We start from the raw sequence: 25,391 nt of genomic DNA on the forward strand, positions 1-25,391 counted from the left end.
CGGAAGGACAGACTCAGCATACAGGAAAGTCAAAACAACCTTTGGTGACATTAAAAGCAATGGTGGTAACATTAAGAGTGCAACGGGAATTCCACTGTTAAATGCAGAGGAGAGAGCAGATAGGTGGAAAGAATACATTGAAAGCCTCTATGAGGGTGAAGATTTGTCTGATGTGATAGAAGAAGAAACAGCAGTCGATTTAGAAGAGATAGGGGATCCAGTATTAGAATCGGAATTTAAAAGAGCTTTGGAGGACTTACGGTCAGGCCGGCCGAAGTGGCCGTGCGGTTGTAGGCGCTACAGTCTGGAACCGCAAGACCGCTACGGTCGCAGGTTCGAATCCTGCCTCGGGCATGGATGTGTGTGATGTCCTTAGGTTAGTTAGGTTTAACTAGTTCTAAGGTCTAGGGGACTAATGACCTCAGAAGTTGAGTCCCATAGTGCTCAGAGCCATTTGAACCATTTTTGAACTTACGGTCAAATAAGGCAGATGGGATAGATAACATTCCATCAGAATTTCTAAAATCATTGGGGGAAGTGGCAACGAAACGACTATTCACGTTGGTGTGTAGAATATGAGTCTGGCGATATACCATCTGACTTTCGGAAAAGCATCATCCACACAATTCCGAAGACGGCAAGAGCTGACAAGTGCGAGAATTATCGCACAATCAGCTTAACAGCTCATGCATCGAAGCTGCTTACAAGAATAACATACAGAAGAATGAAAAAGAAAATTGAGAATGCGCTAGGTGACGATCAGTTTGGCTTTAGGAAAAGTAAAGGGACGAGAGAGGCAATTCTGACGTTACGGCTAATAATGGAAGGAAGGCTAAAGAAAAATGAAGACACTTTCATAGGATTTGTCGACCTGGAAAAAGCGTTCGGCAATGTAAAATGGTGCAAGCTGTTCGAGAGTAGGGGTAAGCTATAGGGAGAGACGGGTCGTATACAACATGTACAACAACCAAGAGGGAATAATAAGAGTGGACGATCAAGAACGAAGTGCTCGTATTAAGAAGGGTGTAAGATAAGGCTGTAGCCTTTCGCCCCTACTCTTCAATCTGTACATCGAGGAAGCAATGATGGAAATAAAAGAAAGGTTCAGGAGTGGAAATAAAATACAAGGTGAAAGGATATCAATGATACGATTCGCTGATGACATTGCTATCCTGAGTGAAAGTGAATATGAAAAGATGATCTGCTGAACGGAATGAACAATCTAATGAGTACACAGTATGGTTTGAGAGTAAATCGGAGAAAGATGAAGGTAATGAGAAGCAGTAGAAATGAGAACAGCGAGAAACTTTAACTTCAGGATTGATGGTCACGAAGTCAATGAAGTTGGGGAATTCTGCTGCCTAGGCAGTAAAATAGCCAATGACGGACGGAGCAAGGAGGACATCAAAAGCAGACTCGCTATGGCAAAAAAGGCATTTCTGGCCAAGAGAAGTCTACTAATATCAAATACCGGCCTTAATTTGAGGAAGAAATTTCTGAGGATGTACGTCTGGAGTACAGCATTGTATGGTAGTGAAACATGGACTGTGGGAAAACCGGAACAGAAGAGAATCGAAGCATTTGAGATGTGGTGCTATAGACGAATGTTGAAAATTAGGTGGACTGATAAGGTAAGGAATGAGGAGGTTCTACGCAGAATCGGAGAGGAAAGGAATATGTGGAAAACACTGATAAGGAGAAGGGACAGGATGATAGGACATCTGCTAAGACAGGGGGGAATGACTTCCATGGTACTAGAGGGAGCTGTAGAGAGCAAAAACTGTAGAGGAAGACAGAGATTGGAATACGTCAAGCAAATAATTGAGGACGTAGGTTGCAAGTGCTACTCTGAGATGAAGAGGTTAGCACAGGAAAGGAATTCGTGGCGGGCCGCATCAAACCAGTCAGTAGACTGATGACCAAAAAAGAAAAAAAAAAAACAGAGATGTCGTGGCGGACGTTACATTTAAAATTATGGCGTACACTTTCTTGTGGAACTGACTGTATGTCTACCAAGTTTGGTTGACATCGGTTCAGTGGCTCATTAGGAGATACGGAACATACACACATGTATACATACGCCTGCATTGCTGTGTGAAATTAGCAACTAGGACCTGTGTTTTTTCTTATTTTCGTTTCAGAGTATTCTTTGTTTTCCAGATTCACGACCGCCACAGCGTATCTTGATTGACGCAATAAGCTGAGGAGCTTCTCATACTAAATTCAGGGCCCCGGTCATGAATATTGTGCCGGAATAATTTGGTAATATCAGGGAATTTTTATGTTAGGCCCTACTGCTGGTTCACCCGATTAAAAATTGATGTACTCGGGAACTGATAGTCGCAGTACTTTCAGTATAATAGCGGTACCAGCACAAGTATTACGTGCTGACTATCTGATGACGATTAACGGCGGTCGATACCGGCTAAGGATACAGACACATTTTCTTTCAATAGGTCAAAGAAACTGTTAAGTGTACGTCGAAAATAAGTCAGTTACCATCTGCATGACAAAATGTCATTTTATCGAAACCATAACAACTGGACAAGAGATTTGCGTGACAGAGATTTGCGCTCCGGACTTCACCATACGAAACTATACGAAGAAGGAAGGAACTAATGAACATTTTCGTCTATGCGAATCTTGATGAGAATATCTTCTCGGGTTGACAGCCTTCGCCTGAAGATGACAAGTACGAAACTTGCTGAAACGTTGCCGGAGAACAACGCATTGACTCGGCTGTCAACCCAAGAAAATTTTATCAACATTTTCGTGTTTTGCAGCAGCGTCTTCATTAACACCGCAATGGTCAGAAAAATGCCGAGTTGGATGCGTGCGTGAAAGCCTGCGTAAATAAATGTTAAAAATATTTAATGAGGCTTGGAGAGTTTATTCGGCGGGCACAATATTCTCTGACATCCGCAACAAATTAAAATTGTATATGGCGAAAACAATGAGTACCACTGATAGCGACGAGCCGGATTGTAGGCGCACCGTGGCTGCCGTTAACTCGCTGGTGGGCTGTTGAAATTCTGTGTCGCAGGATACAGAAATGTAAAAAAGAGAAATGAGACGAAATTAAAATTGGTCGCATGCTGGCCGTCACAAATGTTCCAGAAATGTAACCTGAAATTTCCTCTCAAACTATGTCAGTCCGCAATGAAATAACATTTCCCACTGATAACATTACACTATTTTCTAAAAAAAAGGGGGAAAGATAAAAAAGAAATCGAGTACGGATCAAACACATTCACAGCGTGGAACAACGGCCATACACAAAGAGAGGGAAGCACGTCGGCTGCGGTGCGGCATTGGTGATGACGCGGTGATGTTCGGCCGCCATGGAGCCTAGTGGAATACCGTTACTGGAAAAAAATTTCATGGCCAAAATTTATTAGAAAGAAATGAGGTGGTTGCGTACAAACACTTTACGAAGGAATCCTTGCAGAAGGAATTCGCTCGTGAAGTGGAGAAGAGGTGGTTAAAAACAGTTGTGATATGAGTTAATCGTAAAGGAAAGTGATAATATGAAGCAAATGGTATTCTGGAATCAATATTTTGCTGAGCGACGCGCCAATTCTGCCTGACTACATCGTTAAACTGCTCCCCGTGTACGATGACGCTTTCTGACGAAACTCGCCTCTTTGATGTCATGTACATCTGCTGATGTTCCTGATCAAATATGGCACACAGCTCACGTCACTATCTTCCGTCTCTGTTGACCTTCCCGTCGAAGGGAGATTAAACAATGACCTTACTCCCTTGCTTGCATTTTACACTTATTCCACTAAATAGCTTCCATCTTTATGTAAATCACCATTGGAGTAAATACTCGATAACTCCAAAGTTTTCATTTTCTGTGACAAATGATTCACAGACTGTTCAATTTATTAAATAATGACGAAACTTCTGTTCACTGCAGGGGCTGGCAGCGGTCTGAAATTATACAGAAGACTCTGTAAAATGTCTTAAAAATTAGTGAACGTTGATACGTAATCTTTCAATAAACACCACGTATTAGACAATCGGTGCAAGACTGAAGTGCTAGTTTTAACGTCGTGTACTATACTGAAACGTTCTCTAATAACAACGGTACAATAACTGTGTATGAGGAGTGGTTGAAAATAAAATGATCTGACAGAGATTGTAAACGGAACGAATTGCTTTTAAGGCAAACCTAATCTCATGCCTAATAAATATTTAGTCGTTGAGTGTAGTTGTTAAATCGAGATAAGTTCGTTATAAATTCTTTACAGCCGCAACGTTAACCAAACTGCGTCGGATATGGCTATGTGTGTTCCCAACAGTTACAAAACTGTTCTTCGGTACGCTGTAGTTCGTGGTTGGCAACACAGATACGTAGACAAACAAAGGAAACGTGTAAAAAACGTCGCAGATAACGATAAAATACTGCAGGGGCCGAAAGCAGGCAAGGTTGGCACGACTCTTTAAAGAGGCTTTCACCATGACACGCAAATGCAGAGTAGGATAAGCGCAAGCAACTGAAACAAAATATTCTGTTCCCGGATGGTGTTTAACGGTTGTGACTGTAACGTCAATGCTGTGCACAGTCTTCTCATTTAGTGTCGCGTATATGTAAACTACTTTGCACCTAGTATATAACATGCACAATTAGCTCTTTTTGGGGTTAATACTAGTATTGTAATTCATGTAAAAATACATGCAGCAATAGAAGAACGGGCAAAATAATGTTCTTAAAAGTATTATATAGTGCTTTTCTGCTAATAGGCTCACTTTCCATTTAAAAAAAATCCTCAGTTCTTTACACCTAGACGTACTATATCAATGGCGAGAGTAACAAATGGTGATGGAAATAATAACTACGATGGAATCTTCAAAAAATTTAGGTGCCCATATTGGTGAGACTTAAAAGAAAAAACACGTTTTGAAACTCCTGACCCAACTTAGCTCAGCCGTATCTGCACTTCGAATCATTGTAAATCTTGGGGAGAGACAGATCAGCAAGTTGACATATTTTGCGTATTTTCACTCAATGAAGTCATATGAAATAATGTTCTTGGGTAATTTATCTTTAAGAAAGGAAGCCCTCTTTGACTATAATCGTGTTGTTAGAATACCATGCGTTGCTCACCGCTATCATCTTGTACGCATCTGTTTAAGTAGGCATTCTGATTACTTTTTCAGAGTATATATATTCCCTCATCAGATTTCTTGTAAATGGTTCATTGTTTTTCAAGAGGAACAATGATGTCCACAATTACAATAGCAGAAGAAAAAAAGACATTCATTGCTCTTCATTAAGGTTGTCTTTAGCAGAAAAATTATTGCACAATGCTGTTACCAAACTTTTTGATCACTTGTGTAACGATATAAAATGTCTGACATTGAGCAAAGACAATCTGGAAACAAACTGAAAAAGTTTCTCCCTGACGACTCCTCCTACTCCGTAGAAGAATTTGTGTTTCCGTAATGTGTAAAAAGTGGTGGGTAGGAATTAGTTATTAACATCTGTAGGGAAGAAAAAGCTTGTGAGTAGCCAGAATTTAGCTATGTTTATATATTAATTTGTAATGTGAATGTAAAATGACTCGTCACACATCATTACCATTAAACGTGCAACTGACCTACGAAACATGAAACTAATGAACTAACTAACGACAGAATTTTGTATGCGAAGTTCTAGATTCGGGGCAGCATGGTGTATTAACGACACATTTTCACCAAATTATTTGCTGGTAAGATATAATTCACAAGTACGCTCAGTTTGTGAATTTATCTGAATAATTAAGACACTGAAACGTACGAAACGTATATAAAGATGTCTGCAGCCGCTACAAACCTTCCATTTACGTGTGGGACACGTGTTATACGTAGAGCGAAAATTGCGAAGGTACAGTGTTACCATAGTCTAGCTCCCTTTGTCTTCCCGGTAATTAATCAAGACATTAGTGGTAGTTGTAGTAATTATATTCGTCAATTAGGTCTCTTTTAAAAGAGTACCGAACATTTTACGGTAGATATTGAAGTTTCAGAAGAAAAAATTGTATTCTGAGACATTTACATGCTTACAAATATAGTTTGACAAGCCTGGGACAGATAGTCGGTGGTGCCCGACTATTTGCCTGAAGTAATTTAGAGAAAGAACGAAAAAACTAGATGACGGTGACTACTGCCAGATACTTCAGCCTACTTAAAACTGCCTAACTTTATTCGGTTTATATCTATTGTGTAGTACTGTCTTTTAAGAACTTATAAATTCTTCCAAAAAAACTTTACTTAATAATGTAAAAGGCAAGTACTACACTACTCACACAATTCTCAACGCCAATCATTGCACACGCCAGGCACAAACTATCAGCTGCTAACAGGTTCCTGACCAAGACATCCAATATTCATTTTGTGTAGTGCACCCTCCCATTTGTTTGCCTGAAATATATTCAGTCAACATGCCTCCACAATAAGTGAGATACTGGGCTCGGGACCAGGATTTGATATTAGTATTATCCTTTTCAGAGATCTGGTATAAAGTTTTCCAGAAAATTAAATGAAAAGTATATAGTACGAAAGTGTTTTGTGAAATGTCAGACGTATTTCATTATTAATTACTTTTGTTGTAACAAACCCCTACACTGCTTTATCCAAGTACTTCTGCACCAGACAGAATTGTAGCTTGACAGGTACTTTTTCACAGCCTTGGTACAAAATTTATTAACTAGTTCCACCTTGCCGGCCAGAGTGGCCGAGCGGTTAAAGGCGCTACAGTCTGGAACCGCACGACCGCTACGATCGCAGGTTCGAATCCTGCCTCGGGCATGGATGTGTGTGATGTCCTTAGGTTAGTTAGGTTTAAGTAGTTCTAAGTTCTAGGGGGCTGATGACCACAGCAGTTGAGTCCCATAGTGCTCAGAGCCATTTGAACCATTTGAAGTTCCACCTTGTTGTAATTGAATGGTCGTTCATGAAAATCTTCTGTTGCTATCCAAGTTTAAGGAAATATGCTATCACAGCACTACGACATGTATAAGAGACCGTATATGTCAATACTGCCATAGTAACACACGTTAAGCTTCTACAGTCTTATAACAAACTTACTTACATCACTTTCCTACCCACTGGCTAGAACTGTACATTAAATTTTACAGTCTCTTAGTTGGAACAGAAAATTTTTTTCCCCTTTGAAAACCTCATGTGCACATTTGTGAATGGTCGATCTTTTTATCATGTACAAGTGCTGACAACTGTTGAGCTTCGCTACAAAAATATCAAGTCAGCGTAGCACTGTGCAGCAGCTTGTGAGCGCCAGTATACACAGAAGTGGTTGGTTAGTTATATTCCACTGCTTAAATGAATATTATTGTTGTTGTTGTTATATTGTATTGTAACTATTAACGGTCAGTTTATTTATTAAAATAGTGAATATTTCAAAATTTCTTATTTTAGACGATAAAAAGGTGCCAATTTTACAAGGTGTTCTTTAAAACCGGTAGATATTTTTGCATAGATCTTGCATCTAAATCATCAAAAAATCACACATGAGCACTACAGCATAAAGAGTAATTTCTCTTCGTCCAGAAAAGATTCAGATCCGAAAGGGTTAATTTTACTTTCTGGAGAGCAAATGAACAGTGACATTCTAACGCCATCCTTTTTTTTCTCTTGAGATGGATCTCTGATACTCGTGAGCGTATTCAGACGACGTAAGCATGTTTTCTATCGCAATCACGCGCTCGCTTTTCTTTGAACAACGGCAGATCCTTCGTATTTTGGTAACAGAATAGGCTCTCTTAAAGGAGTAAAAAGTCCCTGAACTCGATCGCTATAGGGAAGAAGAAGAGACCAACATTGTGGTGAGTGGGCCAACACTTGAAAAGTGTTCCAAAAGTCTAAACATCTACACCTACTTTTTCATAGATAATCCGCAAGGTACCTACGGTGCTTGGTGGAGGGTACCATGTGCCACTGTTAGTCATTCTCTCCCCTGCCCTATTGGAAAATATAGCGAGGGGAAAACGACTGTCTATGTGCCTCCGTATGGTATGAGCCCTAATTTCTCGTATCTTATCTGTAAGATCCTTATGCGCAGTCTGCGTTGGTGGCAGTAAAACCATTCGGCAGTCAGCTTCGAATGACGGTACTCTAAATTTTCTCAATAGCGTTCCTCGAAAAAAACGTCGCATTTCCTCCACGTTTTCCGATGAGTTCCCGAAGCATCTCCGTAACATCTGTGTGTCGTTCGAACATACCTATAACAAATCTAGCAGCCCACCTCTCAATTGCTTCGATGTCTTCCTTCAATCGGACCTGGTACGGATCCCAAACACTCTAGCAGTAAGAACTTTCAGCATTGCAGCGCGTCAGCAATAGTAAGTATCGAAATAATTATAAAAAAACCAGCCTGGATTGCACAAACTACCTGATGTTTACCTAGATTTCAGCGTGGGTAACCACGCTTTCTTCAGAACGAATATAAAACAGCTTGCCTAAATAGGCATAGTCAAAGGCTAAAATCAACAGCTACAGCGGCAAGACCCCGTAAAAGTTCTGAGTTCGGTGGAGAGTCTGTGACCATCGTACGTTGGCTGGGGCGAGGCACCACACACAGGGTTGAGATAAGTAATATTATTGACTTGGTACATATGTACCGTGTATTTGTAAAAAAAATTTTTATGGGGTCTTGCCGCTGTAGGTGTTGATTTTAGCCTTTGACTATGCCTATTTAGGCAAGCTGTATTATTTTGTTCTGAAGAAGGCGTAGTTACCCACGCTGAAACCTAGGTAAACACCAGGCAGTTTGTGCAATCGAGGGGGATTTTTTTATAATTAACTCGAGCAGTACTCAAGAAACGGTCGCACCAGCGTCCTATATGCGGTCTGCTTTACATGCAAACCACAATATCCTAAAATTCTCCCAATAAACCGAAGTCGACCATTCGCCTTCCCTGCCTCAGTTCTCACGTGCTCGTCCCATCCCATATCGCTTCGCAACATCACGTCCAGATATTGAAACGACTTGACTGTCTCAAACAGGACACTACTAATATTGTATCCGAATGTCGCAGATTTTTTTCTTCCTACCCATCCGCATTAACTTACAGTTTTCCACATTTAGGGCTAGGTGCCATTAATCACACCAACTATAAATCTTGTGTAAGTCGGCTTGTAACTTCTTACTCATCTTCGACACCTTACCGCACACCACGGCATCACCAGCAAACAACCGCAGATTGCCGCCGACCCTGTCCACCAAACCATTTGCGCGTACAGAGGACAACAGCAGTACTGCCACACTTCCCTGGGGCACTCCTGACGATGACCTTGTCTCTGATGAACAATCTCTATCGAGGACCACTGTAAGTGGTCTGTTTAGCTTTTTATGTTGGTAACGCCACGTAGCGCTCTGTATGAAAATCACTGGCTGTGCTGTGTGCAGCCTGTGGCTGGTTTGCATTGTTGAAATATTTTCTATTCTAGTGTTGGGCAGCTGGATGTGAACAGCACGTAGCGTTGCGCAGTTGGAGGTGAGCCGCCAGCAGTGGTGGATGTGGGGAGAGAGATGGCGGAGTTTTGAGAGCGGACGATCTGGACGTGTGTCCGCCAGAAAGAGTAAATTTGTAATACTGGATATCATGAACTGATATATATATATATATAACGACTTTTGAACACTATTAAGGTAAATACATTGTTTGTTCTCTATCAAAATCTTTCATTTGCTAACTATGTCTATCAGTAGTTAGTGCCTACCAGTAGTTAGAATCTTTTATTTAGCTGGCAGTAGTGGCGCTCGCTGTGTTGCAGTAGTTCGAGTAACGAAGATTTTTGTGAGGTAAGTGATTTGTGAAAGGTATAGGTTAATGTTAGTCAGGGCCATTCTTTTGTAGGGATTTTTGAAAGTCGGAATGGGACGTTTCACAACATACTGGGTTCTATTAGTTAAGAAGTTTTCGAGCCACTCACATATCTGTGAACTTACTCCATATGCTCGTACCTGCGTTAACAGCCTGCAATTGGCCCACCGGATCTATTGCTTCCCGGAAATCTAGAAATATGGAATCTGCCAGGTGCCCTTCATCCATAGTTTGCAGTATATCATGTGAGAAAAGGCCAAGCTGAGATTAGCATATTTTCGCGATCAACACTTTTGGACAAATGAAAATCGTCATGACACAATTCACAATATAGGCCAGGATAATATGTGGTTTGGTATTGGAGGCGTTTCAGTTTCGTATGTTCTCCCAGTATGCTCTTATAGATGTAGTCACACACCTTTCTGCTGCAAGCGACAAAATAAATAAATAAATTAGAGCTTAACATCCCTTCGAAGACACGTCGACGTCATTAGAGGCGGAACACACGCTTAGATTGGGGACGGATAGCAAAGAAAATCGGCCGTGTCCTATACAAAAAAATAAAGTGGGAAGAGAGGAAGAAAATACCTAAAAAGCATTCAGTTTGCTATACTACTACTGGTAAAAAATATAGAGACTGTAACATTGTGGAGACGGTATCGCTAGATTAAGTAAAACTTTCTAGTTCATCTTTACAATTCGTTCAAACTGTACCCGCAGTATTACGACAGATAACATTTGTCGACACCCTATAAGTTCTATAGACAAGAAATATCGAAAATTATCTTCAGTGTAGACTTACAATCAAATTTGCAACCACGCAGTAATCAAGAAAACATAAATTTTTGGAACAGACAAAATGCATATTACATATAGACAGACCTCTGAGTGCTGACATCATAGAAATAACCAGGTCAGTCTCAGTAACGAACCAAAGGATGAAAATTAAAAATTGTGTAATACTGTTAAATTATTAACTGAATCATCTTTTGGAATTTTATGTCTCATCCGAAAACTAAAGAGACAGAAACACTGAAATGCTTCCCGACTTCTGTCCTATCCCAAATAGAAATAGCTTAAATTTGAAATATGAAAATTGTGTCGCAGTTTTGAATTAAAAAGTGTCATTGATTCACAAAAATGTTCATACCTAAATTACTTTTCTTATTTATAAATGCTGACATGGAACATAAAACAGAAGTAACCTATTTGTAGAAAAACACAAAACTGCAAAACACATCTCATAACTAACTAACAATAGCTATTGCAAGAATTATTCCCAATCTGTAAGTTTTACATTTTTCTGGTTTTTGTAAGAGTAATGAACTGTGTCAAAAGCATGCAAACAAAATCCAGAATAACAACTCCAGCCTGAACCTGGAGGTTTCACGACGCGTTTGATGTCTCGAGGCAGACGATGGATGGCAGGAAGCGGACGTGTTTTGAAGGCTGCTCTAGAAACTGTTGTCATAACTAGTACATCTGAATATTGTAACCAGTAGTGGAAGTGTATCAGAATTTGCGAATGAACCATATGGTGGAAAATTACATCATGGGCAAGACTTTTTGTTTAAAATCCGATGTCAAACCTCTTGACAGAACCTACTTTTATAAACTTGCAAAAGAAGCAGCAGCAGCTTGGGAGACATCGCCGAAAACACTAAAAAGCTAAATGCAAATTAATTCAGCTACTCTTCACTTTGTCCAAATTTAAATTCTTTAGGTTAGAAGACGAGTTCTGGAATCTGGTCATACCCAAAAGGTATTACGACAGGTGGATAAAGTTGCGTTAGAAGGCTCTGTAATATACCTTCTGCATAAAATCTGTAGACAATATAAGATGGAAATAGCCAATAATTTTTTTGAAACAGTACAGTATGAAATATAAAGTCTGTAATGTCGAAATATGCAAGATATTTTAAAACTGCGAACTTTAATGGAAATGCCACCAAAAGAACAAAAACTGTAAATAATCAACCAACAGAAAAATGTATTGGTATTGCTTTTTATGAAGCGAGATCACCTACAAGGATGATAATATTGAGTAAAGAACTGTTTAATTTTCGCAGTTCGTGAACAGGTATTTAACAAACAAAATTAAGATCTAACCAGGACGAAATTTCATCACACAGAGTAGTCAGCGAACACAGACAATATGTCTCGGACGTAGAGCTTTCTTCATTATGAACTGTGGAAAACACGCACTGTCACACGTTCTGGCTTGACAGAAACAAGAGGTATTTAAAACGAACGCTGCCTTCGTATCTTATCTGTTATCAGAGTTTTGTTACATCCTGCGGGCTGACAGACTCCGAGGTAATCCACTGTACTTTTCTTGTGAGAGCCGTTACGAAAGAGCCATAGTTTCTCTACAGCTTGGGTGCTGAAATCCGCTCTGACAGACAAGCGGGGAGTAAGGCCGCAATGAAACAGGTCACCGTGCGAAAGGCGGGCTACAATAGCTTTCGTGCACCTTCACTACCAACAACAGCACAATCCTAAGAAATGATCGCCACTGTTACTATACGGACTCGCAATAGCAAGACCATAGATATTGTGGCGTGACTTTTATAAATACGAGTAAAACATTCTGAGAAGTTCTGATTGTCGGAGGAACAAAGATGACAAGCATTATCTGTTATGGATGTACATTTATCGCCGTTTCTTGTGAGTTTAATGTTGGGTACAGTTATAATTATATTTTTTTTCTATAATTTTACTGGTTTTTGCTAGATTTTATAGCGTTCTTTTATTAAGAGCAACTTGTAAAGTTGGAAATAACATAGGATCTAAGGCACAACGGTAATATAATTAAAAACAGCACTTTTTTTCTATTGAACTCTCGTTCTTTTTCATAGCACGAATATTTCAACACACACACACACACACACACACACACACACACACACACACACACACACACACACACACACGCACTCTTTTGACATGCGAAATCTTAAAGTGTGTGTGTGTGTGTGTGTGTGTGTGTGTGTGTGTGTGTGAGTTTATGCGAGTGTAACTAAGCTATAACAAACAATCGATTTCCTATCTTTTTCATATAACTGCTATTACCCATATCACGTGCTCTAATAAATCAACCATGATATTTAATAAATGCTTCTACTTTTCTTTGACTTACGGTAAGATTACTGCAGGCAGAGAAAAGCAATTACGTGCACAAACGGATGTCTTGAGTATAGATTATCATGTTCATCTTAAAGGAAGTAATAATGTAGCAAGGTTATAGCGTAGCAACTTTGTTAAGTTGCTAGGGACAGCACTAATGCGTTTGGACAAGGCCGGAGAAGGAAATATCCACTGACTACGTTCTGCTCAAGAGGAACATCCCGGCATTCGCTTGTACGGCTTAGGCAAAACGCGGAATTCCAAACTAGTGTGTCCGGGAGGCGTCTGGAACTTCGGTCCTTCCGATTAGGACTCTGTCCACTTAATTACTGTGACAGCGTGCATGGTATTTAACTAGACGTATGTTAACGTTTTCGATACCTCATTCACGTCAGATATAATGTCCCATGGGCGATACCTGATCACTGTAAAATCTACTAACAGTAAAAGCACAATCTGATTACCTTGTTTCAAGCCCTCGACTGTCGAGGTAGAAAACAAAAGTGGAAGTATGAAATCACTGGCTATTAACAGTATTACAAAGCAGTAATCTGAAACAAAAAATGTGTTTTGTTTACAAAGGAATGCCAAAGAGAAAAAAGAAGAAAGATCAGAGTTTATCGTCCCGTCCGCGACGTGATCACTAGAGACGGCGCACAACCTCGCACTGAAGAAGGATGGGGCAGTAAATTTGTGGAAGTAAGGAATACCGACAGCCGTATTTTTTTTTTGTAGAATACGTTAATTACCCGAGCAGTTCAGACACTACATAGGTGTCGTCTTCAGGCCCCTGTGTATCACAAATCAGGAGAGATATATTATATTACATATTGTAATCATAAAACAAGGTACACTGAAATATTCCGTCGTTGATTGGGAACATGAAGTCAATTAATCATCTCCAAGTAGCCGAACATAACCAGAGAACCCAATCCCTTCCATGTAAACACAGCCCACACTATTTTGGAGCCACTAGGAGCTCGCACAGTGCCTTGTTGACAACTTGCGTCCATGGCTTCACGGGGTCAGCGTCACACTCGAATCCTACAATTAGCTCTTACCAACTGAAATCGGGACTCATATGACCAGTCCACGATTTTCCAGTCGTCTAGGGTCCATCCAGTATTGTCGCGAGCCAAGGGAAGGTGCTGCAGGCGATGTCGTAGTTAGCAAATGCACTGGCGTCGGTTGTCTACTGCTATAGATCATTAATGCCAAATTCCTCCGCACAGTCATAACGGACACGTTCGTCATACTTCCCACATTGATTTCTGCGGTTATTTCGCGCACTGTTGTTTGTGTGTTAGCACTGACAACACTGTGCAAACGCCGCTGCTCTCGGCCGTTGGCCGTCGGCGTGTTGGCCGTGCTGAGAGGTAATGCCTGACGTGTAGTGTTCTCTGCGTATTCTCGACACTGTCGACCCGGAATATTTAACTCTCTAACGATTTCCGAAATGGACTGTCCCATGCGCCTAGTTCCAACTACCATTCCGTGTTAGAACTCTGTTAATTCCCGGTCGTGCGGCCATAATCACTTCGGGCGCTTTCACACATGATTCATCTGAACAGAAATGACAGCTCCGCCAATACATCACCCTCCTACTCCACGTGTATGTGATACTATCGCAATCTTATATGTGCATATCGCTGACTTTTGTTGCCCCTGTGTATACCCGAATCAGATTCGCTGAACTACGCAAACGATGCATCAACACCCTCGGACTGGAACATTGTGATCGTAAAATACCTCGAAGTAACAATTGGGAGCGGCCTAAAGAGGAAGGACAACATAAAACAAACAGTACGAAAAGCAAAATTTTGAAAAACACAACCCTCAGCCGCGAACACAATTAATTTGTGACCTAGGTTTCGGTGTCACAAGGAATACCTTCTTCGGACAGAATTAAAACTAAATGTTACAGCATAACGTACCAAAAAAAAAAAAAAAAACGAAAGCTTCGGTCATACCTGTCAGCGTCAGATAGTCAGAATTAAAATAAAATGCAACACAGGTGCAAGCCACTAGGGGCTGCCATGCGTCCTCTGCTACAGTCAACACAAAACACAAACTTTTGTTCAAATGGCTGTGAACACTATGGGACTTAAGTGCTGAGGTCATCAGTCCCCTAGAACAAACCTAACTAACCTAAGGACATCACACACATCAATGCCCGAGGCATGATTTGAACCTGCGACCGTAGCGGTCGCGCGGTTCCAAACTGCAGCGCTTAGAACCGCTCGGCTACTCCGGCCTGCCAAACTTTTGTGTTGACTGTAGCAGACACATGGCAGCCCCCAGTGGCTGCACCTCTGTTGCATTTTATTTTAATTCTGACTATCTGACGCTGTCAGGTATGACCGCAGCTTTCGTATTTTTTGGTACGTTGTGCTGTAACATTTAGTTTTAATTTTGTCCGAAGAAGGTCTCCCTTGAGAGACCGAAACCTAGGTCACAAATTAATTGTGTTCGCGCCTGAGTGCTGTGTTTTTCAAAATTTTGTATTATACAACAGTCGCTGATTGACAGCCATGTTAAAAACCTTAAGCAGGAAAAGCAGTTGCCAAGCTGATTCATTGGGAAAAATGGAAACATAATTTAGCCACGAAAGAATTGGTTTACGAAAGACTTGTTCTACAGATTCTTGAGTATGGTTCAGTAGACTGCAGAAGACATAGAGAAGGTGCAACCAACAAAGAGAGTCGCGTTTAGTCACGGGATCATGTACTCGGTGGAAGAGTTTTACGGAGATTCTCAACAAAGTCCAGCGGCAGACGCTGCATTAAGGAGAGGTTTCGAGAGTGTGTGTGTTCAAGAAGAGTCCGACAATACATCACTTCTTCCTTAGGACTCCTCGCGAAATGACCTCGACGACAAAATCAAAGAAATCGGAACTCTCACTGATGTTTATGGAGAATTGTTACTCCTACTTCTGTGTTAGCAGAAGAGCCAACACCGTGTGACGAGTGGAGGCCGAAATGCACGCGTTTTAGCTCACGCAGGCTGGCGTGAGGAGGGAAGAACTATACTGGCGTGAGGTCTGGAACGTGACAAGGAATGAGAATTCAGAAAGCGGACGTAATTAGTTTGATACTTAGCTTTAATCCATTAATGATGAACGTCGCTCTTAACGGTACATGATTCACAATATTATCTGTTCAGGATACATTCTGGAAGATAGTAATTATAGTTACTGAATATGGCGACTTGCTAGGTCGTAACAAATGACGCAGCTGAAGGCTATGCTAAACTGTCGTCTCTGCAAATGGGAGCGTCTGTACAACTGGGGCGAGTGCTAGGGAGTCTCTCTAGACTAGATCTGCCGTGTGGCGGCGCTCGGTCTGCAATCACTGACAGTGGCGACACGCGGGCCCGACGTATACTAGCGGACCGCGGCCGATTTAAAGGCTACCACCTAGCAAGTGTGGTGTCTGGCGGTGAGACCGCACCTACCATTCGTGATTGGAACAGGGAAGAGGGCTAAAGTTAGTGGCAGCAGAAGCACCCTCCACCACACACCGTAAGGTGGCTAGCAGAGCATAGATGAAGGTGTTAAAGGGCTTAACTCGAGCAGCCACCAGTCACGAAAGCTTATACTCGCACATAGCTTGACAACTACAAGTGTTAGTTTTGGTGGCGTGTACCATGAGTGTTAAGGCAAGCCGCTAACCGACGGAGGCGATATTTACGACAGGGAGGTATCCGGCGTGGCCGCCGCCGCCCCTGGCGCCGTCGGCCGTCATGGCGCCGCTCCTCGCCAGCGGCGCACAGCAGTGGGGGCGGAACGCACAGTGAGAAGGCAAGGTGTCGCGGAGTGCCGACCGCCAGCGCAGCCGCCACGGGTTATCGCAGCAGACTGGCCGGCCCGCAGAGCCAGAGCTGCCGGCGGGCTACAGCCGTGACGTGTTGGGGGGGTGTGGTCCTCGGCGATTAGCAATCAGCGCGCCTCACAAGTCTGCGACGGCAGTTCCAGGTACGATCGCGTGTGCGAGTCCTGCTTACCGCGTAACAATCGTGCACGCTTCACCGCGTCTTCCTCTTTCCTGGTAGGTTTCTTGAACGGAAGGTACATACTAGTCTGTTTCCCGTGAGCCACCCAGCCAGTATTCAATTCTGGCTATTGAAAGTTTCAACATCGCAAAGGACAGAAAGTAAAGAAATTTTTACCTGCTCTGGGTATGAAACGTACACACTTCTATATTTCGACATAATTGTCGTAAAGGAATGTGACTATAATATAACTTAAATGTTTATTTGAGACTACACTAGTGAAGCCATATAGTCACAGTACATACAACTTTTCTTTAAAAGAAAAAGGGGTTACATTACCGGCTTCAACGAACTACGTCGTCATTTTGGAATGTAAAACATCAGTTGGCGAATACATAATGGCAATTGTCACCATACATCTGACAACAACTACGAAAAATGATGAGACCAGGAAACCGAGGCAATGGTGGCGCAACGAGGTCACTACATGTTATGCCCACGCTTGCCCAACCGTTCATTCCACGTCCTAATGTAGAATAGATAAAAACTACTCTAGGCCAAAAATTGCCACGAATTCTTGAAATGTGTCCTGCTGTGACACAACGACAGTATGGCTGATATAAATTCACAAGTCGTAAGTGTATCAAGTGGAAGGTTACTGTCACTATGGCTTCACTACTGTAGTGTCAAATTGTCAAATTAACATTTAACGTATACACCTGCCAACAACAGTATTGCATCAGACATTTATTTCGAAATTATTGGCACAGAAAAAAATGACTATCAGTCAGTGGATATGGCGTGTGGATGTATTCGTTTGCAAAAAAAAAAAAAAAAAAAAAAAAAAAAAAGTCTGAACGTCTGTTTCCCGTGAGGACTTTTCAGAGCCCTCCTGAGCAATGTCTCGTTGCTTGGATCCGTCGTGGCACACCATCACTGACATCATCAACACAGCCCTGCTCCAAATAGTCCCACTCTTCAATGGCGGTCCTTCGTAAGTCGCACACAGCACGTAGTCATTGTCGACTTCGTTTCGTCGAGTTCGTTTCAATCGATCCCATGTCCGGGGAACGGGCAGGCTACTCCATTCTGGTGTTCGTACTATGCTGAAGGAACGCGCCCACGAGAACAGCACAATGAACACCCGACATATCTTTCACAAAGATGAAATGAATATAAACATTATGTTGTCGATACGTCCCACTATCGGTTGTAGCACGATTCAAAATGTTGCACAGGGATTGAAGGACGTGATAGACGCTTAAATACAACTTTAAAATACGAACTTACGGTCTTGGTAGTAATCCTAGGCCAGTTAAAGGTCTGGAGAGTCAGAAACAAGGACAATCAGTGAACATGCAGCTTAAGCTGAGCAAAGGTAATGTCCTTTTTCTGTGGACCTACGGTTGGATGTAACTAGACGCGGCACCTGAGCACTTCTCTGTGCAAGTAAGCGACGTACACTACCCTCCAAAAGTCTGGAAACATCATGCTGCGTATTACAAAAAAGTAAGGTGGGAGTGACCTCTGTGAACTATTGGTTACAATACGGAATAGTATTCTCAAATAATGATAAATATTGACAGCATAGAACCGATACTTATTGTACATATACGTACCTATCGTACTGGTATTGCTCAGTCTAGCATAAACTGACTTTAGCTGTCCAGGCAGCTCCACTAAACACGCCAGATGACGCTAGTACACGGCACCACTGTGTAGACGTACGTTGTCTACAGTTCTGTTCATTTGTAGTTCCGTTTGGATGACTGCAGGATACACCGCGAGAGAGGGTAGTACACCCAGCGGAAGTAACTGAAAATGGTCCCACAGTGCCATGCAGATTCCTTCTGATCCGCGGGTGAAGATTATCTCTTTGCACCAATAAAGCAATAGTGTCCTACAAACGACAAAGAAATTGAAGATTTCATCAGCGGGGTTGTCTAGACCATAAAGCAACGTCGATATACAAGCTCGTATATTGATCGTCCTCTGTAAAGTATTTGGTAGTGACCAGTAAACCGTAATAGATTCTGACTTGTCCGTGAACTGACTGCTGAACTAAACACGACAAGCGATACATCAGTGAGGGAGACAACACTGAGATGGCGCCAGGCACAAAACAACCACCAGGTTTATGTCGCAGCAAGGAAACCTTTGTTGCCCCCTGTTAGCAAGAAGAAAAGACTTCAATGGGCTGCGACATATCAACAGTAGACAGTCTTATTCACTGACTAATCCAAGTTCGAAATATCTGGAAGTAAACACCGTCACTTCGTACGCTTGTTACCACATGAACGCTCGAATCCCCAGAGCTTAATTTCAGCTGTGAAGCATAGAGTGGAGTCTGTGATGGTATGGGGATCTTTTTGAGAAATGAAGTCGGTGATTTCGTCTTGCCGTTCTCCAGAGACATGCCAAGATTTCTGGTTTGCGTCTGATCGGGAAAGGGCTTGTCTTGCAACCAGACAATGACCCGAAACGTACACGCCGTTTGTGTCACACCTATGCGAAGCCTCTAGATGCTCTGAAAATATTGAAAAGCATAAAATAACACCCCAGTCGAGCTTCTATAGGATGAGTTGGACAGGAGGATCCTAGAAAGAGGAATCATGAGCGGGACACACAAGAATAGAGACTAATCCCAATTGATAAAATTGACCCATCGCATGCCAAGAGTATGCAAGTAAATGGTGAATTTACTAGTGAATTTAATAGTTGCTTTTACCTGTGCATTGTTTGAGCTTAATAAACATTTAGTAAATAATAAAATGCAATTTTATTATGTGTTTCCTTTCAATTGTCCATAATCACTTGGTGTTTCCAAACTTATACTCAGTGTACTCAATGTCACGAATCCCAGGCGTTGGATCGGAAGGTGAGATCCAATTGCAGGGCCACCTCGCTCCCCTGATTTGACACCTCTTCATTTTCTTTCGGGAGAGGGGCTGGGTCGCATCAAAAGCCTCGTGTACGTGACACGAGTCCCCGACGAAGAGACATCTCTCGCCAGCGTCTGATGAACTATGCGTGATGCCAGGTGTACTTGGCAGTCTGCGCCAGAATTTTCTACGAGTGAGTTATGCCTCGATTCAGTGTAATGGTCACCATTTTGGACACCATCTTCAATGTACAGCATTGACGAGTAAGCAGTGGTTTCTAACACTTCACGCCTTTCACTGGCTAACGATTACTTCCAAAACTCTAAATTTCTACTCCACCGTTATATTTCGACTGATATATCATTCAGCTCCATCAGTTTGTGCACATCCTTTGGATCACACTGCATACAGGCGACAGATGATGTTATTACTACCTAATATGAACGGTTGCGCTGAAATGCTAATCATTTGCGTGTCCTAACATGTAGTACACTTTATGCCAATTAACCGTTCGTCACATTCCGCCTTAGCGGTGTTGCCGTTTCAATGGCTGGTAGTGTATTTTCAAGTATTTGATGCAAACAGGCTAGAGATTTTTCACGGAAATATTTCAGAAGCCAATTAACTGTATAATCTGCTTGAGGCACTTCATCGCTTTTCACTTATCAGTAGCTCGTTAAAGCTTACAGATACGTGTGTGCTTGGACGTGTGTACAAACAAAGTGCAGGCTTTTACAAGGAAACATTAGCTGAGTCAGTCTTTGAAGTAGCAACTTTCCGAGAGAGCTGATGCAAACCAAGCGCGAATTGTAGAACGAGTGTGTTCGAGCGTATGAAAGCCAGCGTTGTGCCTCGAGCTTTATATCGAAAGCGTATCGCGATGGAGCAAGCAGAGCTGCTGCATTGTAGCTGCCTTTAGCGTGTTGGAGTTGTTCAGTTAGCTAAATATTTCATGCTTTACTTCCAAAATATGTCGTAGTGGCCTGGAACGAGTCAATTCTCGGATTAAGAAGTTACTTTTTATTTACGTAAAACTTCATTCTGACCATTTGTGGATAGGTTCACATAGCTATATATATATATATATATATATATATATATATATATATATATATATATATTTGATAATAGAAGTGCATATGACTTTTTTACTCAATAAGTTAGAAAATTTTAAATAAAAACTCTTCTACCCAATAAAGTAAATGTCCAGAAGGAACATGTTTATATAGTTTCCAAATCTAGCTTCGGCATTTGTCATGCAATTAACATTACCGGGTAAATAATCAAAGATTTTGGTGGACACATTATTCACCCCTTTCCGAGCTTACGTCTTTTTTATTGTAAAATAATCCAAGTAATTGCACATGTCTTTATACCTTCTCAACTGTAATAGCTTATTTACAACGACTGACCTGGAAGAATATACGTACTGTGATTAGTTAAAATACCTGATCCTTCAAATATTTCTTTGTAACACGATCGTGGATGAGTACCACATTTTTTTCTTATCTCATGCTTTATGCTACGAAATATTTCTTTCTTAAAAATGAATGGCTCCAGAATATAATTCTATACGACAGGGTTAAACGAAAATAAGTGAAGTAAATTAGCTTATGGGTTTGTTTCCCTCCAAAATCTGCAACACACAAAGTGCAAAAGTGGCTGAGCGTGGCTGTTTAAGAAGCACTTAATGAAATTTTTCAGATTTAAGATCAGCTGTTCATCCCGAGATGTAGTTTATTCAAATTAAATTTGTTGAAAATCAGTTATTAATTGTTTTAAACATATTATCTGCTATTTCCTCTGTTACTGTGTGCATCTTGGTTTTCAATATAATACTTAAATTAGCTGAAAAAGAATTAATTCTCCTTGAAAGAAATTAGCAAATGTGAGACCCAGTAATGGACTTAATAATGAACGATGTGGTACTCCATTGAAGATTCTCCCTTAATAGCAAAAAATATTCCTATTCTATGGTTATTGAAGTATGTAGCACAACTCTCTGATTTATTTATAGTGAGCATGACTCGAACCACTTGTTGAGTAAAAGATAAATTCCATAAAATCATAGCTTTTCTAAAAATGTTATGATATGCACAGTCAATTTACTTGTACAGAATACAGAAATACTAACTAAGGCTGTTTTGTTATTTGTGGCTTGTAAAATTTCATAAATGAATGTGTGAACATTATTATTGGTTGAGCAACTCTTGTGAAATCAAAATCGTGATTTAGTAATTATCATTGCCGAGAAGAGAACTACTCTACAATATTTCTCAGATACACGAAATCAGGTTGGTAATTACTGATATCCTGTCTATCACCTTTCTTACGTAGAGGTTTAACAATTGGATATTTTAATCTCTCTGGAAAAATGTCCTGATTCAGTGATGCATCACATATTGCAGGAAGGACAGTACATGTTTTATGAAAAGAACTCTCTAGCATTCTGTAGGAGGTATCAGCAACACTGTATGAGCTTGTATTTTTGAGACAGTTCATAATTTTCTTAATCTGATACGGAAAAGTGGACAAGAGTACCCAAACATCAACCAACAGATTGCTACTAAATAGATAAATTCACGTAGGGACGGCTATAAGAGGGAAACGTGGCCGTGGTTACAAATATGGGGCTGCTATGTATCAAACAACTGAACAAACATATCGTTTAAACTCCGGTGTAGCCGGGCGAAGTGGCCGTGCGGTTAAAGGCGCTGCAGTCTGGAACCGCAAGACCGCTACGGTCGCAGGTTCGAATCCTGCCTCGGGCATGGATGTTTGTGATGCCCTTAGGTTAGTTAGGTTTAACTAGTTCTAAGTTCTAGGGGACTAATGACCTCAGCAGTTGAGTCCCATAGTGCTCAGAGCCATTTGAACCATTAGCCAAACTCCGGTGTCTCTGTCTTGTGTTTATCACTTAGTTAGGAATGACAGATAGTTCAGATATGTTCCTTTGTTGCACCCTGACATAATTATATCAGTCACGTGGATATGTCAAATGCACTGAGCAGATCGATGCCGGAAAAAAAAAAGTTTCACGAAGAAGTCTTGGCATCAGATATTGCATCAGAGGTACAAACATTGTCAAAGCGAGCGCATCGTTGTCGTATAAGTATGACACACTTCGTTCACAAACAGGAGCTCTTGAAAACAAGCTTGGACTGTTTGGAATGAGAAAGACAAATCTCTCTTATGTGTGCATGTTAATTTTTTAAATTTAAACCGAGACTGATGTCACAGTGGTTAACATACGCGACCTTCAAGGTTTTGTATTGTTTCCCTGATTTGACCTCAACGCAGTTTATGTACTGTGACTAGGAAGATCGCTGTATAATCTTGTCATCAGTCATACTGTTTGTTAATTCTTGCACTAGGGGAATCATTTTCAGAAATAAACCACCGTGAGGTTATGACAGCCGATGTGTGTGCGTTCGTGGCACATATTTACGTTGTGGAATTGACAACATATATTGGGAAGGCAGAAGTTCCAGAGCGGCGACCTTTGATCTTCGTCGCACATCAGTAGTCGGAGAACCTGTCACTCACCGCAAACGTTAACCTTCCGCTGACGTCCACGGTAGTGCCAATGTTTCGTTATTTCTCCGCTCTGACGTCAGGTCAGATACAGTTAACTGATACAGATATGGAGCACTGTAAAAGTGCAGTCGTTATTGATACGTAGTGAGTAGCTGCTCTTCTTGTCTCCATATTATCTCCTCCATCAATCAGTGATTCATGTCTTATCACCACACTCTAATACTTACGGCCTGCTGACTGCGTAGCTGCATAATATATGGTTCTGTAAGATTGTTATTGTGGAGAGGACCTCTGTCCAGTGGGCGGTTTCACAAGTTGGTGTAGTAGCCGGAATTCAATGGTAACGCTGCGTATTATCAACAATAAACTCTCTCTCACTTCTGCATTCTAGCAATATGCGGTCTCGTCTGTTGTTCATTCAATTCAATACACGCAATGGTTTCATATTTTCGTTTCACAATGTGATATCGGTATGTGAATTATGAGACTACCCCAGAGAAAAATGCAAACCTTGCGTTGTGTTCTACTTCAACAGCAGAATCTGGAAACAAAACTGATAGTGCATAAACCAAACTTTTACAAACGCTATCACTTAGCACTGGATCAATATTAGGTTCCCTGCAAAAGGTAAGAACTTGAAGGTTATTTCGTTAATGAATCGGGACACCATTAGGTTCCCAGGAAAATATTGCCAGTGATTACCGCAGGATGATCGAACGGATAAATGTGAAAATCTTCAGGTGATCAGCCTGATTCCTCATGCCTGTACTAGTATACTGGAGAAAATAAATCGCAGTACGCTTCGAACGTAGAACAAGATATGGTAAAAAAAAATCCAGTTGTTTTCTTCAGCGGTAATGATATCTTAAGAGGAATTCCCATGGTAATGGATGGTAAAGATAGCCGGTCGAGCGGCATTTAATATACACTAGACAATGTGTCTAATAGTGTATTTTAAATACGACAGTATGCCATCTTAGGCACTGTATAACGCGATAATGGCACTTTGAAGCCGAAATCACGATCGTGTAAATGTAACACTGCAAATAAAAAACAGTCTAATGGCGGTACTGACTTTAAAGAAATGTATTATGACTGTGGCCCCACATTATGAAAAAATTATTATAAGGAATAGAGATGTTGTCTGCTAATCCATTTGTATCATCACTTTGCTCTTATTTTGGGCAATGATCGAGGCATGAATGGGTGTTGTGTGCTGTCTTTAGGTTAGTTAGGTTTAAGTAGTTCTAAGTTCTAGGGGACTGATTACCATAGATGTTAAGTCCCATAGTGCTCAGAGCCATTTTTTTGATCGAGGCAGACTGGATGTGTTTGCATTCAGAGAAAGAGCTACGTAAAACAGTTCGCCGTTTAGGGAAGCGGTGAGACTACAACTCGAGAGAACTACTTTCTCCCCTTAGATCTCCTGACATCGCACTGTCTCTTAGTGTATGGAGATAGCTGAGCTCCTGTATGGGATACGTCAAGACAGCTGTACCATAATACAGGTGAGACATCGATGGAAAAATTTTATTGCAAACATTTCGAGTAATTATCAGCACTCTGTATTGTGGCCGCAATAAGGCAGTAGAAAAGAAAATACGATAGCTGCAAAGGAATTTGAAAACGCCTTTGTTTTCTTCAGTCTCAGCCGCAAAATAAATGAGGTCTTGGTAGCGCCAACAACAACTTAGGCCTTGGTATTACTGGAACGCACCAGAAAGCGCGTAAAAGCTAAGGAGCTCAGGTGCGCGGGCTTTATACGCATTACGCATTATGAAATGCTTGTCACGGGAGAAGAGTGATGAGATAACGGACCAGGAATTTAGCCGGAATTTAGACACCGACTTTTCTCGCACAGCGAACGATGCAACTGCGCAGTTATGCTTTCTGTCCGCTTCGACACGAAACAAACTCCCACTGCTTTCACAACTACTCCAGTTGTTGGGAACTGACGGGTCACATTTTTTGTACTTGCTGTTGGGCAGTACCATTCATCACAACCAGTGAGTACTTACACTGGCTT

At 41.3% G+C, this 25,391-nt stretch overlaps 1 protein-coding gene across 2 annotated transcripts in view; it reads right to left on the bottom strand.

Annotated features, from left to right (window-relative positions):
• Positions 1 to 25,391, bottom strand: part of LOC124787880 (neprilysin-4-like) — a 726,210-nt gene that overhangs the window by 350,414 nt on the left and 350,405 nt on the right. The window contains exon 1 of one of the 2 annotated variants that reach the window (XM_047254857.1): positions 16,646 to 16,747. The exons of the other annotated variant lie outside the window; for it this stretch is intronic. Within the exon in view, the coding sequence (XP_047110813.1) occupies positions 16,646 to 16,699 (54 nt within the window). The 5' untranslated portion in view covers positions 16,700 to 16,747. Of the gene's footprint in view, positions 1 to 16,645; positions 16,748 to 25,391 lie in introns of those variants that run through there. 2 annotated transcript variants of the gene reach the window in all.

This window comes from Schistocerca piceifrons, chromosome 3, assembly GCF_021461385.2.
Source record: "Schistocerca piceifrons isolate TAMUIC-IGC-003096 chromosome 3, iqSchPice1.1, whole genome shotgun sequence".
Taxonomy (NCBI): domain Eukaryota; kingdom Metazoa; phylum Arthropoda; class Insecta; order Orthoptera; family Acrididae; genus Schistocerca; species Schistocerca piceifrons.